The sequence below is a fragment of the Protomyctophum parallelum genome (assembly GCF_964188405.1).
Source record: "Protomyctophum parallelum genome assembly, chromosome: 10".
Lineage (NCBI taxonomy): Eukaryota > Metazoa > Chordata > Actinopteri > Myctophiformes > Myctophidae > Protomyctophum > Protomyctophum parallelum.
The window spans coordinates 14,407,936-14,422,934 of record NC_139704.1 but is presented as its reverse complement, the minus strand read 5'-3'; the positions used below and the strand labels follow the sequence as shown (position 1 = coordinate 14,422,934).

Sequence of the window (14,999 nt, the reverse complement as noted above, 5' to 3'; positions counted from 1 at the left end):
AACATTCCACTCCTCGCCAATATAGCGGCACAAATCGTCAAATAGCTCTCTGGTGAGTCCCAACAGTCGAGCCACATGCGTAAACTCCAGTGCGTAAATACCGTGACGCACGCAGACAGTGCAATGGCCACCATCCCGTGCCGAGAGATGCAATGATATTTAATTTGACCAAAGTTTGGCGAAAGCCCAGTGGCTGCTGCAGTGCACACACTTTTGCAACAGCTCTGGAGTGTAGGCTAATGACGTCGTGGAGGGAGTTAGAAGAGGCCAGTGTGCCCGTGCGCTTTTGTTTTTATTTTATCGGTTCAACATTAGCCATTAGTGTTTACCGATTACAACTTTCTTAACGGCTAACTTTTAGCCATTGGACACCGCTAAGGCGGCCAGACCGTTGCTTTCCACAATTTCAAATGTTTCCTTCATACGTGATAGTGATAAAAGTGATAAAGGGGATGTGACGTCTCCTCCCCACTTCCATTTGTCTAAAATAATATGTAAAGATATTTAAAAAAATATTTTCTTGAACGGAAAGGACGAACCAAGCCTCATGTGTGTCAGCCCCGGACCTTAAATTTGTGATGCAGCACTTTCATTGAGGTGGACGGACGTTCATGACGTCATATGTGTCAGCCCCGGACCTTAAATTTGTGATCCGGGCTAGGCTTAGGCTAGGCTAAATTTCCGCTCGCTCGAGCCATTGAGTTATAATTTTACTTCCGGCAGTCCTCCGGGTGCTTCAAAACGCCACTGAGCAACTTCCATTGAAATGAATAGCTTGGGGGCAGGGCTAGCGCTCCGGTCTCTATTTATCCTTTTATTTCTCTGGGATGAACACATGCCAGCTTCCTGTCTTGGATTTCGGGAGGTGTAGTTCCAGCCAGGCTCTATGTAGGATTCGGAGATTGTGGAATAGTTGTCTGGTAGTCTCGTGTAGCCAGACAACAATAACTACATGTGACTTCTTAAAAGGTAACCAAATACCCCAAAATCTTGGCAGTGGCTAAACGCAGCCAGCCAGAAATAAATCTGGCAGTGAATGCGTTTTAATCATCAAAAGAGCTTCAGGGCACCCAACTGCATGACCGGAAGCAATTGAACAGGCAACAGTCTGGCTACGCAAGACTAGTTGTCTGTCTGTGCAAGACTAATACACAGTGAATACACAGGAAACAAGACTAATACATAGCTCAGTGAAGATGGACAGGAAATGCGAAGTCACATGCAGCAATTGTTGGGCTCGGGAATCAAACCTGCAACTCGCTGTCAGGCTTCAACAGAGCAATTTCTTGAATGGCCACTAGTCTTTAGTTCAAGTGCAGATACGTTTAGAGGTCTCTGTTCCAGCCTCTGCTGAACTGTACTGACTTTTACCCTTATTGCATTGTAGATATACTGTCCCTGTAAATTTGTAAGTATTCTATATCTTTTAAATATATAGTGTGAAATAATATTAGGTTTACATTGTTTTTTGTTCTTTGATTTTTCTTTCTTTTTTCGAACTAGACAAATTTGCACACATTCACTTTTGTGCAGTGCAACCAAAAAAGTAGTTTTGATCTAGTAGTTTGCAAGATTAGCCACAGAAACACAGACAAGACAGACCCTCTTCTAGACAGCTCGCCCCCTACTAGGAACCACACCGTAAAAGTGAAAAGTAAAAGATAAACCAAGCTGGCTTTCAGTCCTGTATATCCAGTCTCAGCATCTGTTTGTTTGGGTGTTTATCCTAGCCGTACAGAGCACATAACAGGGCTATTCAGGAATGGGTGGGGATAGACTGCTTACTCGGTGTGTGTGTGTGCGTGCGTCTGTACGTGCGTGCGTGCGTGCGTGCATGCGCTCCAGACTAGCTAAACAGCATCAAGCCCCAGAGAGATTGGCCCTTTCCTCAACAGAGATCAGCATGCAAAACTACCTCATTAATGTGCTTTTGCTGTGTTTAGGATCTGGCTGACAGGCTGCTGGACTGGAGGGGGGATACACTGATCTGTTGTCCTGTCCACCCACCCACCTCTATCCCATGGTAAACTGAAACAGCCAAGATTAGTATTAATCCCCCTTAATGCCGCGGCTCATAATATAGTCATTAGGTGACTTGAGACTAAGCCGTACCACCTAACTGCTGCGATTTATTAAACACACACAGAGGATTTGCTGTCAATGCTTAGTGGGTATAAAGAGTGCATCGCGTCTAAATACTGTGGTATCAGCCTATTAATACTGATGAAGCTTGGCTGTGAATGGTTGCATTCAAATAAGGGACTCGCACAGCGAGGCCAGGATGAAATGGGATGACCAGCCTCTACTGGATCCTCGTTTCCTGTACGTTGTTTCTGATTACTGACTTCACTACCTGCAGCTGAATCTTCTCTAGTGGCTTAGTGCTTCCCCAAGCCTTTGCTCACAGTAGCTTTAATAAAAAGTAACATAATTCAATTTGATATTTAAGGTGATCTGTGTGTTAAATTAATTGCATTTCACCATTTCTTATCACAGAAATTAGCCAAAAATGATTATGAACCTAGATTGTTTATGGTCAGACTTTTGGTCCACTCTGAAAATGGATCTGAACTGAAAGCAAGGATATCTGAGTGGCCTAGATAATGTCAGGGGTGCACATAACTGGTGTGCCAGTGTGCAAAAGTGTCGTCAAAATGCTTGCTGGGAGGCAGATCAAAGGCATGGCGTCGCTTCTGTGTACCAAGAGCACTACAATTACATTACATGCGGTCCCCGGAGCGAATTAAAGGAAAGGATTGCTTGGCTTTTTCCGACGGAGCATTAGACACGCGTCCGTGCTTGCGGTTATGGTTAGGTTAGGGGATGAGGTGGGTTGTCGTTTGTCGGACCAATGACTAGTCTGAACAACGTACTGCACCCATGATCCAGCATGTAGAGGCCACGTGATCATAACAGTGTTTGCTAGTCGCAGGCAGCTAGCCAGCAGGCAGCACGCAGCAGCAATAAAAATTACTACATTAAATATGTGATTTATCGGATCCGTATCAGATCGGTAATGATGCTACCGTATTGGTATCGGATCGGAAGTTACCAGCTACTGAGAACCAGACTCAAAACGTTATGTGCACCCCTGTATATTGTATACGTAGTGTATATTTAGTATTTCATTGTTGGGATACTAGTCATCCTCACCTTGCCTCAGCCTCACACAAGTTAAAATACCACAAACAGTAGCACAGCTGAGTCTGATTTTGTTGTATAAGAATAATGACTATCCTTGAGATAATTCACCAGAAGTTGGAAAGGTCTCTCTTGGAAGATTGCCAGAGTTTGGGGGATTAATCTAATTAACCTTGTGTGGCTCCTGTTGTGAGACGGTGGGGGTTTATTGTCCCAAATGTGAAGTCCAGCGTGCTTCAGCCAAGTTTGTAATGTAAGATTTTTGGTGATCAACCGTTGAGGACAGTATAATATAATAAACAAAAACCTTTTTGTAGGACCGCAACTATCAACTACAATGCTTCTAAAGACTCTTAAATAGACGACGATCAATTTAGCTTTAGCTGAGTTTCGCTAACTATTTTTGAGGGGCAGGAAACTGTCTTGTTCTCTAAGCGAAATGGAACGAGAGTCTATGGTGCCGGTAGCCAACAGCGCCCGTGGGTTTTAGTGGCGGGCAATGAGATGTTATTCTATCAGTTACTTTTTTGATTATTAGAATAATAGAGACTCATGTTTTTTTTATATCGATTAACCACATGAACCCTATTTTATTCCCTACCCTATTTATACCCTACCCTATTTTATACCATATTCAAACACTGGAACACTCAATAAGTCTGCAGGTTTATTGCAGCAGTTCCTGGATGACTTCTTTTTTATTCACAGCCACTATTTTGTTGGTATTATATGAACGTTCTTAAATACAAAAACAATTGCAACCGCAATACCAAATGAGAAGAGTTTAGTTGTGGCAAGCCATAATATATGAGATGGTGGTAGAGCAGCCGGCTGAGAATGGAAATGGAAGAATGGAGAATGGAAAAATGTCAACAACTTCAACCTTGGCAGGTGATCTGGTCTCTTATCAAATGTAAGAATGGGTATTAAGAGTAGTTCCTTGCGAAAATGGAAGCATTTGTTTTAGAAAGGGCAGTCTGACTCTTTATTCCACAGCAGTCTGTCAAATAAAATTGGCCATCTCAGCGAGTCCAAACTGTTGGGTTGTAATTCCAGGCGGGCTGCCTGCGGTTTTTTAGTATGCGCCTGTGTGGCGATGGGCATTGTGGCCTGTGTGAACACAGTAGCCCCAGCCTGTTGTTTAAAACTACAGTGCATGGTTGCAGGATTCTCTCATACCCCTGGGAATGCCATTAGTGGGGAGCTGAAGGAACGCAGCAGGTGAAACAAATAAGGACGAGCCCACTCCCCGTTTTGTCTCTCGGCTGTTCTCTCTCTCTTTATATTTCCCTCCCCATCTTTTCCTTCCCCTCTCATTGTCTCCACCAGGCCGAAGGCTTGTGGAGAGAGTATGTTTGGCACTCCGTCCGTGTGTGTGTGTGTGTGTGTGTGTGCATGCGTCCGTCCGTCAGTCCGTCTGTTACCAGCTAATCTCTGGCACCGTTAATCCGGTCGGTGCGACATTTTGCACGCACACTCCCTGGATGCCAACGATGAACCTCTGCCCCACATTTTCCAGAACGTCCTGTTAAAGGGCCACCAGGAGGCCGACTTTTGAAAAACAATTTTTTGGATATTAGTCCAAAAATACCGCAAATCGTTACACACTATCTCTATAGTCGTGTGTTCAAGACGGATCTGTCTGATATTTCATATTCCATCCTAATTGGCTAACATTGGCTTTCAAAGTTTGCAGGATTGGCCTGTTTTGAACAAAAAGCCTCAAATCATGAACGTAGCGTGCAATTTTCCTACTAGGCTGAGGAATATATCCCACCCTTTTCACATTGGCCTGTTATAGCGCCACCAACGCGTGGATTTTTGGAACAAAATGCCTCAAATCATCCAATTGCCATCCAAGGTGTAAAAGAAATGGCACCCTTTTCACATTGGCCTATTATAGCGCCACCAGGAGACCCTGACCTGGCCTGTGCCCTGGGGGCACTTTATCTAGTTTAATCTCGGCTCTTCATCTTTTCTCATTTCCCCCTCTTTTTTATCGTCTCGCTTTCTGCCTTGAACTTCTCTACTACCGCTCTCTGTGCCTCTTCCCCTCATTCTTTCCGTGCAGTTGTGGATGGCACTACTCATCAAGAGGGGCGTGAAATCCAGTCCAAGCCGGAGCATGTGTGCTGATTTATCCTGCCGAGTGGACAGCCATCTGTGGCTTAACCCCTTACTGTACCCAGCGCCAACGAAGGGCCATCGGACTCTCGCTGCGGGCCCACCTTGAATGTCTATCCCGCTGCCCTTCTCAGTCCCAACCTTGGCTCTCACCTTGGGCCCCGGTGTCTTTCCCAAGACATGTACCGTACCAAGACTGGCAAGGGTACATGGTCAAAGGATCGGATGGAAATGTTCTGTGTTGCTCTCCACTGTTTGTTTTTCTGGAAATAGAGGTGATAATGCGAGGCCACCTCGTCTGAAGGGCACCACTCTGTATGACAGTACAAGCAAATACTTACGCATCAGAATTAACTGGATAGATTTGGATTAGTAAGAGGGTCACATTTGCAGCTGGAGGAAATGGTTTAAAGAGCCAGCAAACTCATCGCAGAATAACAACGGTTGTTGTAATTGAGATAACTTACAAATTTGCATGAATATCTTGTAGGTGTGTGTGTGTGTGTGTGTGTGTGAATCAAAAACTTTGTAGTCTGCCACTTATTCACACCCCTAAAAAAAAGAAAAAACTCCCACAGAACATGGAAGTGAACACAGTGCACATTCTCCACTCACTCACTCACTCACTCACTCATATGTTTTAATTCAGCATGATAAAACATCCGTTATTTATAAGTAGATTGAGCGTAAAGTATTCGTCCATCCATCATAGGGGCGACGGCAGGCTGTGAAACACATTAACTGGACACCGGGGCCTGGCCAACTCCCTGCCGGAATAATACAGCTTCTGTGCGAAGTATGCAGCATAGAAAATACATTTTATGTACAGGATAACAGGTGCAAAGCAGTGCTGTGCCGGCCCCGGCTACAGCCCAGGCAAGGTTCACTAATGAAGTCATGCTGTTGAAATGCACACGCTTTATTTTAACTAGGTTTACTTTGTTTTTTTTAATGCTTAGCTTACTTCTAATTTTATACTACAGCACATACTGTCTACAGTAAATTGTACGTTGGTAGTATACTGTCAGTGTGGTATTTGGTGTACATATATTTTATATATTGAATATTAGCAGAGTTTTTGAATATAGCAAAAATTTATGTACAAGCTCATAACTAAGTTGCAACACAGTCAGATTGTAGATCGTATAAAATGGGGCTTAAGCGGTCAAATTGAGATATTTACTGTACTATATGTAGATAAACGGACAAAATGATATGTGAACTATTCTTGTTCAATTATTGAAAAGCCTTGACTATTGGATGTGTGGGGGTGTGTCGCGCCCACATTCCTCAACGAGCCACTGTGGTCAGGATCGCGATGCCTCTGCTCCTGCTATCATCCTGTCTCACACAGGCTCTCTCACACCTCATAAACATGGGAAGCCTCTATCTCCCCAGTGACATGAGCTCCAGTTTGTCTTAATGATCAATATGGAGCCCAAAGGGCAATTTGAATGCAGCCCTTTGGGTCAGAGGTGCCTGCCATTGCTGTGTGTTTGTTTTTGTCTTTAGGGGTGTCTGTAATACCGGGTGTCTGTAATACCGGGGCCTCAATTGTTTTGGTCTTTAGGGGTGTCTGTAATACCGGGGCCTCAATTGTTTTTGTCTTTAGGGGTGTCTGTAATACCGGGGCCTCAATTGTGGCAAACAAAGCAGGAATGATCGAGGTGGGTGTGATTGTGTGTGTGCGCGTAGATTGAGGGGTGGCTTTATGGTCATATTCTAATTTATAAGACGGCAGAGAGAGACGAGCTTCTTGGGACATTACCATTAGAAGTTGCCATCAATTAAAACGTGAATTCATCATGGATCAATCATTGCTTTCAATTGCCATTATTACCGTTTATAATCAACATTGATAAATTGAGCAAGGTAACAGAACAGTTGTTAAAACATGGATTTTTATTTATTTGCTATCAAGCTATTTGACTGTGTGATGATTGATTAGGCCTAAGCCCCAGGAGTACACAGTACAGTACAATACAGTAGCTGTACTGTGATGCTTGCAGGTCGGATGTTGTGTCAATCCTTTGTACAGTAGCAGTATCACTCTCTGCTGATCTCTTTTGCTCCCTGAAGCATACTACCATAGATGGCATGTATACTTGTATATACAAATGCAAACTATATTCCATTTGCCCCTCTAGGACATGTACTCTGGCGGTAGCCCTTCAAGTGAGCTAGCCTTCCTCTCAAGCACTTGGAAAAGTTTTAATTTCTCTGGGGCTTTCAAATTGCCTGTTTAGGTTGTGCAGAGGCATTGTTGGAAGCGCCTATAAAATACCACTGTGGCCCGAAAAAATGAAATAAATAAGACGACCTTATAGCGCTCCATAGCATTGTTACATCCTAATTGCCCCCTTCGACAAGTGCCAATTTCCTTCAAGAGATGCAGGGACTGAGGGCAGACGGGAGAAACGAGAGGGGGTGGGAGGGCTAGCCAGAGTTGACATGCATCAAACTTCTCCCGACAGATTGATAAGAGGACGGTCGTGCAGGACAGATGCACAGATGTGAACTCTCCCTGGATTTCATTTAGCCTTGCTGGTCTTGTTAAAGCGTCATCCCGCTCCTCAGTCTGAGGAGCTGTTGTTACGAAGCGGTGTTTGCTACGAAGGACCCTGGATCTTAATTCTAGCAGCAGTACAGTTTTAGATCAATAACCATCAGTGTTTGGTTTTGGGCCGCTGCGTTGGTCACCGGGGTGATTCACCCCTCCCTCAACCTCAACGCACTCTCCACATATCCACCCCCCTTATCAAGAGTGTAATTTTGTTTTGAGAGAGCTTGTGAACTGGTCTGGGGGCCCAGGTTGAACGTGTGCATGTGTGTGAGCCTCAGTGATTTGACAAGGCTGTATATCATTGCTGTATATTACTTAACTGCTTATGTGTTACATACCATATTAATTAATTTTTTAGTAACAAATATCCACACTAGGATAGGAACGTATACAGTATAAAAACATTAGTGGTGCCTTTAGCTACTTATATCCAGGAATGTACAGTATATTTTATAGATTCGCAATATGTGCACACTGCGCAGTGCTTGTGATAAGTGTGTAGATCATGCGTGAATTCTCCTTGATCACATACCACTGTTCACAAAAAAGACTAGCAGTATAATAGTATATAAGGAAATAATGTGCAGAACACTCGAACGATGGTGTCATTTGTTTCATGTTTGTGGTAGCGATTCAAAGTCGGTTAGTAAATGACTGGGTTGTTGTCAGATACAGCTAGTAGGATCAAATGAGACATTAATGAGCAGCACTCCTCCCTAAAAGTTGAACTATTTTGTGTCCACTCAAATGGAGGATCAACCCTAACCATCTGACCCTAATCACCTTTCCTCAAATGCCAAATGTTAACTTTTCATACAAGTTAATCTCATACTATAATGGCCAGATAGATACTGACTTTGGTGACCCTTTGGCTTCTAGCCGCCATCATTGGGCCACAATGTTCCACTTTCTTTTAGGTACTTTATTTAATTTCATTCCAATCAATTCCGGCACTAACCATAATTTGTGTGTTATTTAGTACATTTTACAAAATAAAATATAACCTATTGGTCACAATGGTCAGTTAAAACCTCTTGGGGCGAGGTATGTGTAAAGAGCAGGACAACTTCTAGGAGACACTAGTGGGGCTTTTAGACACAGTGAATAGGACATTAATGATGATTAATGTCCTGAAATTATTTTCCTGAAACGATTGTCTGTCTGATGTAAAAGACAACCTGAAAGTGATAACAAGTGGCAGGCTTTAAAGAGCCATGTGTGGAAAGACATGTAAGAGCAATAGAGGTGCTTATAGCACTGTGTAAAATATGACACAGGAGGCTGCTAAATAAAGTTATTCAGCCTTTTGTGATTCAATTAGGCAAATACAAAGAGGCTGCGGGACCCGAATCGTCCACAGCCAAGCAGTGTTTGTATTTCTGGTGTTGTAATCATGTGCAGCTCTGAATAGCTTTGCATGACCCCCACCATCTCTCTCTCCATCTCTCTCTCTCTCTCTCTCTCTCTCTCTCTCTCTCTCTCTCTCGCGCACACGCACACAATGCTGTTCTATACTTGTCTTTCTCTCCCCCTACTTTTCAATAACACTAACATACGCATGCGCACACAATGTACAGTGATGGAGATTGGATGGAGACTTGAATGCCTGCATACTTTTGAAAATTAACTTTTTGTTTGTAGAGTGAACACTGGCTAACCTGGAATTCTGTATTCCAAATACAATTATTGAAAAAACTACCTACATATGATGGTCACTGAGTACCACGCACACCATGAGTTTAGTTTAGTATTTTTGCTGAAATACTGGACCTTGTGCTAACACGGTATTTGCCATTATGATATCAAAGTCCTATCAGTTGTCAGTAGCGCTGTGGGCAGCATATGTTTTGTGTTACATTTCTGTTTGATTTCATGCAGCTAAATTTTTCTGCGTTTTGTACCATTTTGGATATTGTCCAATGTGTGCTTTATTTAACTTGCTATACTAGGACAAGGAAGTTACTTAGTTGCACTGCCAATACGCTAAGAAAATAATCATTTTCTCGTTTGATGTGTTGGGCATGAAAAGAATAGTGTATTGTGTTTGAACTCTAGTTCTAAATCGGACCGTCTGCTAACGAAGCATTGCACTGATGTTAGTAAAACTTATTTTGGACACATCATGATATGAAGTGTGAATCCTTGTACGATATTAACACATTCTTTATGTATCTAGTACAGTATTGTGAGACATATGGATATAGATGATCATTTTGTTACAGTTTTTCTTTCGAGTTTTATTTTTTCGACATTCACCATCTATTTTGGCAAATCCCTTGTTCACTTTCTTTTTCTTCACATTATGGTTCGTACACAGCATGGATTCATCTTCTTGTGTTTGTCCCTGCGTTCTAAGCCCTTTCTGGTTCAGTGCCAATGGATGTGCATGTGTTAGAGATGGCTCCTGTTCTGTGCCTTGCCTGCCTCATCCTGAGGTGCTCTCCTGGGGGGCAAAGGTTCAGCCCCCTCCCCCCTCTCTCTGCTGGGGTCATTTGTAGAGGTAAGCCACACATGGCTGGCTGCTCACTCCAAAGCACACAGCAGCAGGATGGGGGCTCCAACATGGTAAAGGTAGATGGGATTAGGCCAATGGTGAATCCTGATATGCTCATTTCACAAACCTTTTCTACCAATTAAGCTGAACTCGAGTTGGATGCGTACGTGTGCTCCTTCGCTCGACTCGCACCCGCAAAAACAGACCTTAGATTGCCACATGCATGGCTGGGCCAGCCACATTAATCCTGCTTTTTTATTTTGGTCAATGTCAGTCAGAGGTCAACCTGGTTATAGCATGATTGCTTCATCGCGACTCTGGCCATCGTTATTTATTTCACTCCACTCCACAAGCCCGGGAGATTGATCTGAAGTACAGAATCTGTATTTAGCCTTCATTTAAGAAGATTGGTGGTGGCCACAGACACGGTGCTCCAGCCAGCCCTGTGTTCACCGATGGCCAGTCGGATCAATACAACACAATTGAGTTTCCAATCTGGGTGTCTTTGGGAACGCAACCGTGGCGCTTACAGGGTGATCGCCTTTCATGAAGTCTTCATCAGGATCTATTGACAGATTCATTTGAGCACCCTCCTTCCACCCTCACCACATGGTATTTTCTCCACTGTAAAGTAATGGGACACTAAGACCCCCCTTTAAAAAGTTTTCTGGAAGCTGATGGGATGATTGAACCAACAGAGCCTCCTCGTTCTTTGAAGTTGACACATGATTTTTATATATTTTTTGGAGGTTGATTTATAACTTATAACTTATAACTGTCTTTTTTATTTCTTTCTGTGATATTTCATGGAGGTTACGGCAAAGGTTCTTTGAGACCAACCCAAATAAATAAGCAAAATATACACCAAATATACTGTCCCTTCCCAACATCAAAAAACAGCATTGTGGGATTTCACTATGATGGAACGAAAACAAGCACGAGAATATTTGCTTTGGGAGGCAAGTCCTAAAAATGACCTGGCGGCTGATGAAGAGAGTGGGGAAATTTCTAAATTATTACATATTTTATTTCCAAACAAGCCGCCGGGGTATTGGGTATCACACACTAAGGCACAGCGGTCACATGTGCACTTTTGGAAATTGGTTGGAGGCTCTACTTGTGCCCCTTTGAAGTTGTTTTTTCGCGTTTGGAGTATAGCTGTTCTGGAGAAGGCCCTAATCCTCACGGTATTGCTGTGGCAAGCACTATTTGGGCACAACGCTTTGTGGCGGCGTGCGTGACTCCACTAATTTGGCCCTTGTTGTTTTACCTGGTTTGTATTTTTGCTGCTCTGTCCTGACCCCCTCTCTTTCTCACTTCCCTTCGTAAAATAGAGAGAGAGAGAGACTATCCAAGTCAGGGCAGAATGGCCTGAAGTGCTTTCTCATTGTTAACTGTGATGTAGCGTGGTTCTACAAGCTCTCTATGTGCTGCGAATTGGACGTATTGTGAGCTTATAGATCTGTTTTTCCTTTTGGCCCGTGACATTCGCACACATTAAACCGTAGATGCCCAGCAAATTGACTTAAAGTTTTGTTTTTAAGAAAGCTCTACGATGTATCTCACTCTCGTTATGATAAGTTAGCGGCCTACTCATCGTACCGACTGAGCATCCATTGTCATTTCTCCCACTTGAAATTATGGTACACAAACACAGGGGCTGTTGTCAGCGATGTTGGTGAGATTTTAGTCTACTCACACTGTGCCCCGACTGAGCTAATGGCATCACTCTGAGATCCCCACCACCATCACCACCCCCTCTCTCTATGACAGTCAATCTCTTATTATCATTAATGTTAAGCTGCTGTGGAAAAAAATAAATAAACATGGAGCAACAACCAAGGTGAATGTACCATCCTCTTTCCACTCCATACCCCTTACCCATTTTATATCTCTTTCGCTGATAATTTCTCTCACACAGTTTTCTCATTGAAGCCCCCAACCCCCACGCCAACGTTCCATCTCTCATGGCCGGACGGGCAGCAGAGAGGAGGTTACAACCTCCTGCGTGGCTAATTCCCCAGTGATCTGTTCCCCCCGAGGGCAACTAGTACTGTTTACACAGACCTTTAGTGGGGGGGGCAGGAGTTATTAAACTCCTCACAGTGATGTTGACCGCTCTTGTCTTGGCCCGTTTGTGTGCACAACAAAGTTTGGGGCTAAGGCCTACCATGGGCCGTGGCACACCACACATGGCGGGGATTAACAGGAAACTGCTGGCACGATGAGGGATGAATAAGCGGGGAATGTTGAGGGGCTTTAAAGATATTTGAAAGTAATATCACTGAGTTTTCTGCATACTTGTTAGAGTATGATGTGTAATGTTATGTAACAATTTCTTCGTAGCCAGTTTCTTAGTACGTGGGGATACAATAGGATTGCCAGAGAGGTTGCTATATACAGTAGGCCTAAGTGAAAGATTGCTCGTTTGATTCCCAGAGACATCTAGAGAGCTCCAGGAGTGCAAAAGTGCCCTTGAGCAAGGACACCTAATCCCGTTGTCCAACAGCCTGCTGCTGCTCCAAGGACGGGAGGTGGAAACTAGCATATCAGCTAAAAATACTGTGATGCTGGCAGTTGCTTGTAAAATGTCCTTGTAGTTGTATCTGTCCTTTTAAATATAACTCTTACTGTACATGTATGTACTGTATACTTGCATTGTGAGACGCGTTACATTGTGAGCTTGTCGATCTGTTTTCAGCGAAAGCTTTCCCCACAATAACAGAAACTAATATAGAGCCCTGAGGTATTCCTTCGGTGGTTACCCATATTAAGGTTTAAGTGGTTAAGAAGAAAAATCTCCTGTTGCATTTCTGCTATGCCAGCTAGTGCCATGGCATGTCTCCAGGCTATAAACCAAGCTTGATTGTGAGACACCTTCAGTTGACACAGGGAGAACATCCTACATTATGGCTCCTCATTTTATGCAGGCTTTCCGGTATAATAGAGCAGTGGTTCCCAAACTGGAGGTTGAGTGCATTCCCCAAATTATTTTGGGGGGGGGTCCCCAAATGATTGGCCTAATGTGCAACAGTGTGTTATACAGTATAACTGTAAAGTTACAACTGAATGACTTTTAGACCTTTTTAATGCCAAATTGTAAAATATTATGTAAGAAAGAGGAAAACTTTGTGAAAATACTGATATCTACTGAAATGGCTTGTAGTTAGGCTAATTTCACAATATGTATCTGTGGAAACGAGTCAAACTACCGTTGACTTAGCTGTTAGCGCGGCAGAAAGAATGCCTCGTCTCTCCTAATCCAGGGTGCTCTCCGTGGTTTTGATCTGACGGATATACTAGCGCTTCATTTCTGCTCCTCATCCGTCTCTCCCTCAAAATATGAACGCTTTTTTAATCGTATATCGTATAAATTAAAACGATAGCAATGTAAGCTAGCAATGTAAAGCAAACTTTTTTTCCTGGTTGTTTCCGGGTCGTGGGTTTCAGAGTAAAAGCGGCCATGTTTTTCCGGCACCCCAGAGCTCCTATTTTGAAGGAATCCCGGCACGGATTGTGTTAATAGAGCAGAGCACTCCCGTCAGTGATGGCAGTGGAATTTTATCGTGTGATGCTACTCACAAAACTGCCATGGTGTGTCAGGTGCTTTTGTGCAGTACAATCATGACTGAGTCTCCTTGTCTTTGTCTTTTGTCTCAGAGTTGCCTGATGTGGAGCCCAACGTGTTCCTGAGACCCTTCCTGGAGGTGGTGCGGTCGGAGGATACCACTGGCCCCATCACAGGCCTTGCCCTCACCTCTGTCAACAAGTTTCTGTCCTACGGGCTTATAGGTATGAAAATGGCACTTTTCTCTAATGGCAGCCAATGTATTCTTTTGACAACCTCGTGATTAAGCATACGCTGTTATTTTGTCTATAATGTGCCTTATTAGATCAATTAGTAAGGTACATTTTGCTTATACAGTACTACTGCATGTGTGTGTGTTATATTATACTATATAGTAGTACTAGTATATACTATTATACTATACTAGCCCATTGATTCCCAAAGACTGATTGGGTCGCAATTTTTTATTTTGCGCCTTGTGTGTGTAATATTGGGAATTGCCACCGGCGAAATGCACCATCGGGGGCCGATGGTGGGCCACGGTCGTCCCACCGCTTGCCATGTTTATTTTTTCATTTGTTTTACCAGGCCCGCCTGTGCACTTGCCCCTGCCCGTCCGTTCTTGTTCGGCACGAATATATATATATATATATATTACACACACACACACACACACACACACACACACACACACACACACACACACCTATATAAAGGTTTAAGTGTGATCTAAACAGTTCATTACTTTTGAGTTTTAAACCACCCACGGAGACTAAATTGATTGAAAAAGATTATGCATGATGTCCACAGACTTATAAAGGTCACAGATGTTTCTATTGTGACTAATAGCGTGTGTTGCTCATCGTCCACTCACTCCAAAAAATGCCAAGAATTGCCTATTCTCATAATTGATGCGTAAGCAAACTTATTTTGGCTCGCAAGCAGCACAGTCTGTCCTCAGCAGCACTCATCGTGGACATGGCTCACCGTCCGCCAGTTGTTGTGTCAAGTGTGAAATGAGCATGCATCACCAGATGTTAGTCTAAATGGCAGAGGTTGAGTAAATAATGTTAGGTTGCTGTCAAAACAGCTGCAGCCATTGCTAAACT

The 14,999-nt window shown here is 43.4% G+C and overlaps 1 protein-coding gene across 7 annotated transcripts in view; it reads left to right on the top strand.

The window, feature by feature from the left end:
* gbf1 (golgi brefeldin A resistant guanine nucleotide exchange factor 1) overlaps positions 1 to 14,999 on the top strand; it is a 91,575-nt gene that overhangs the window by 34,352 nt on the left and 42,224 nt on the right. For all 7 annotated transcript variants that reach the window (XM_083775521.1, XM_083775523.1, XM_083775520.1 and 4 more), the window contains exon 4: positions 13,983 to 14,114. In XM_083775521.1, the coding sequence (XP_083631647.1) occupies positions 13,983 to 14,114 (132 nt within the window). The remainder of the gene's footprint in view (positions 1 to 13,982; positions 14,115 to 14,999) is intronic.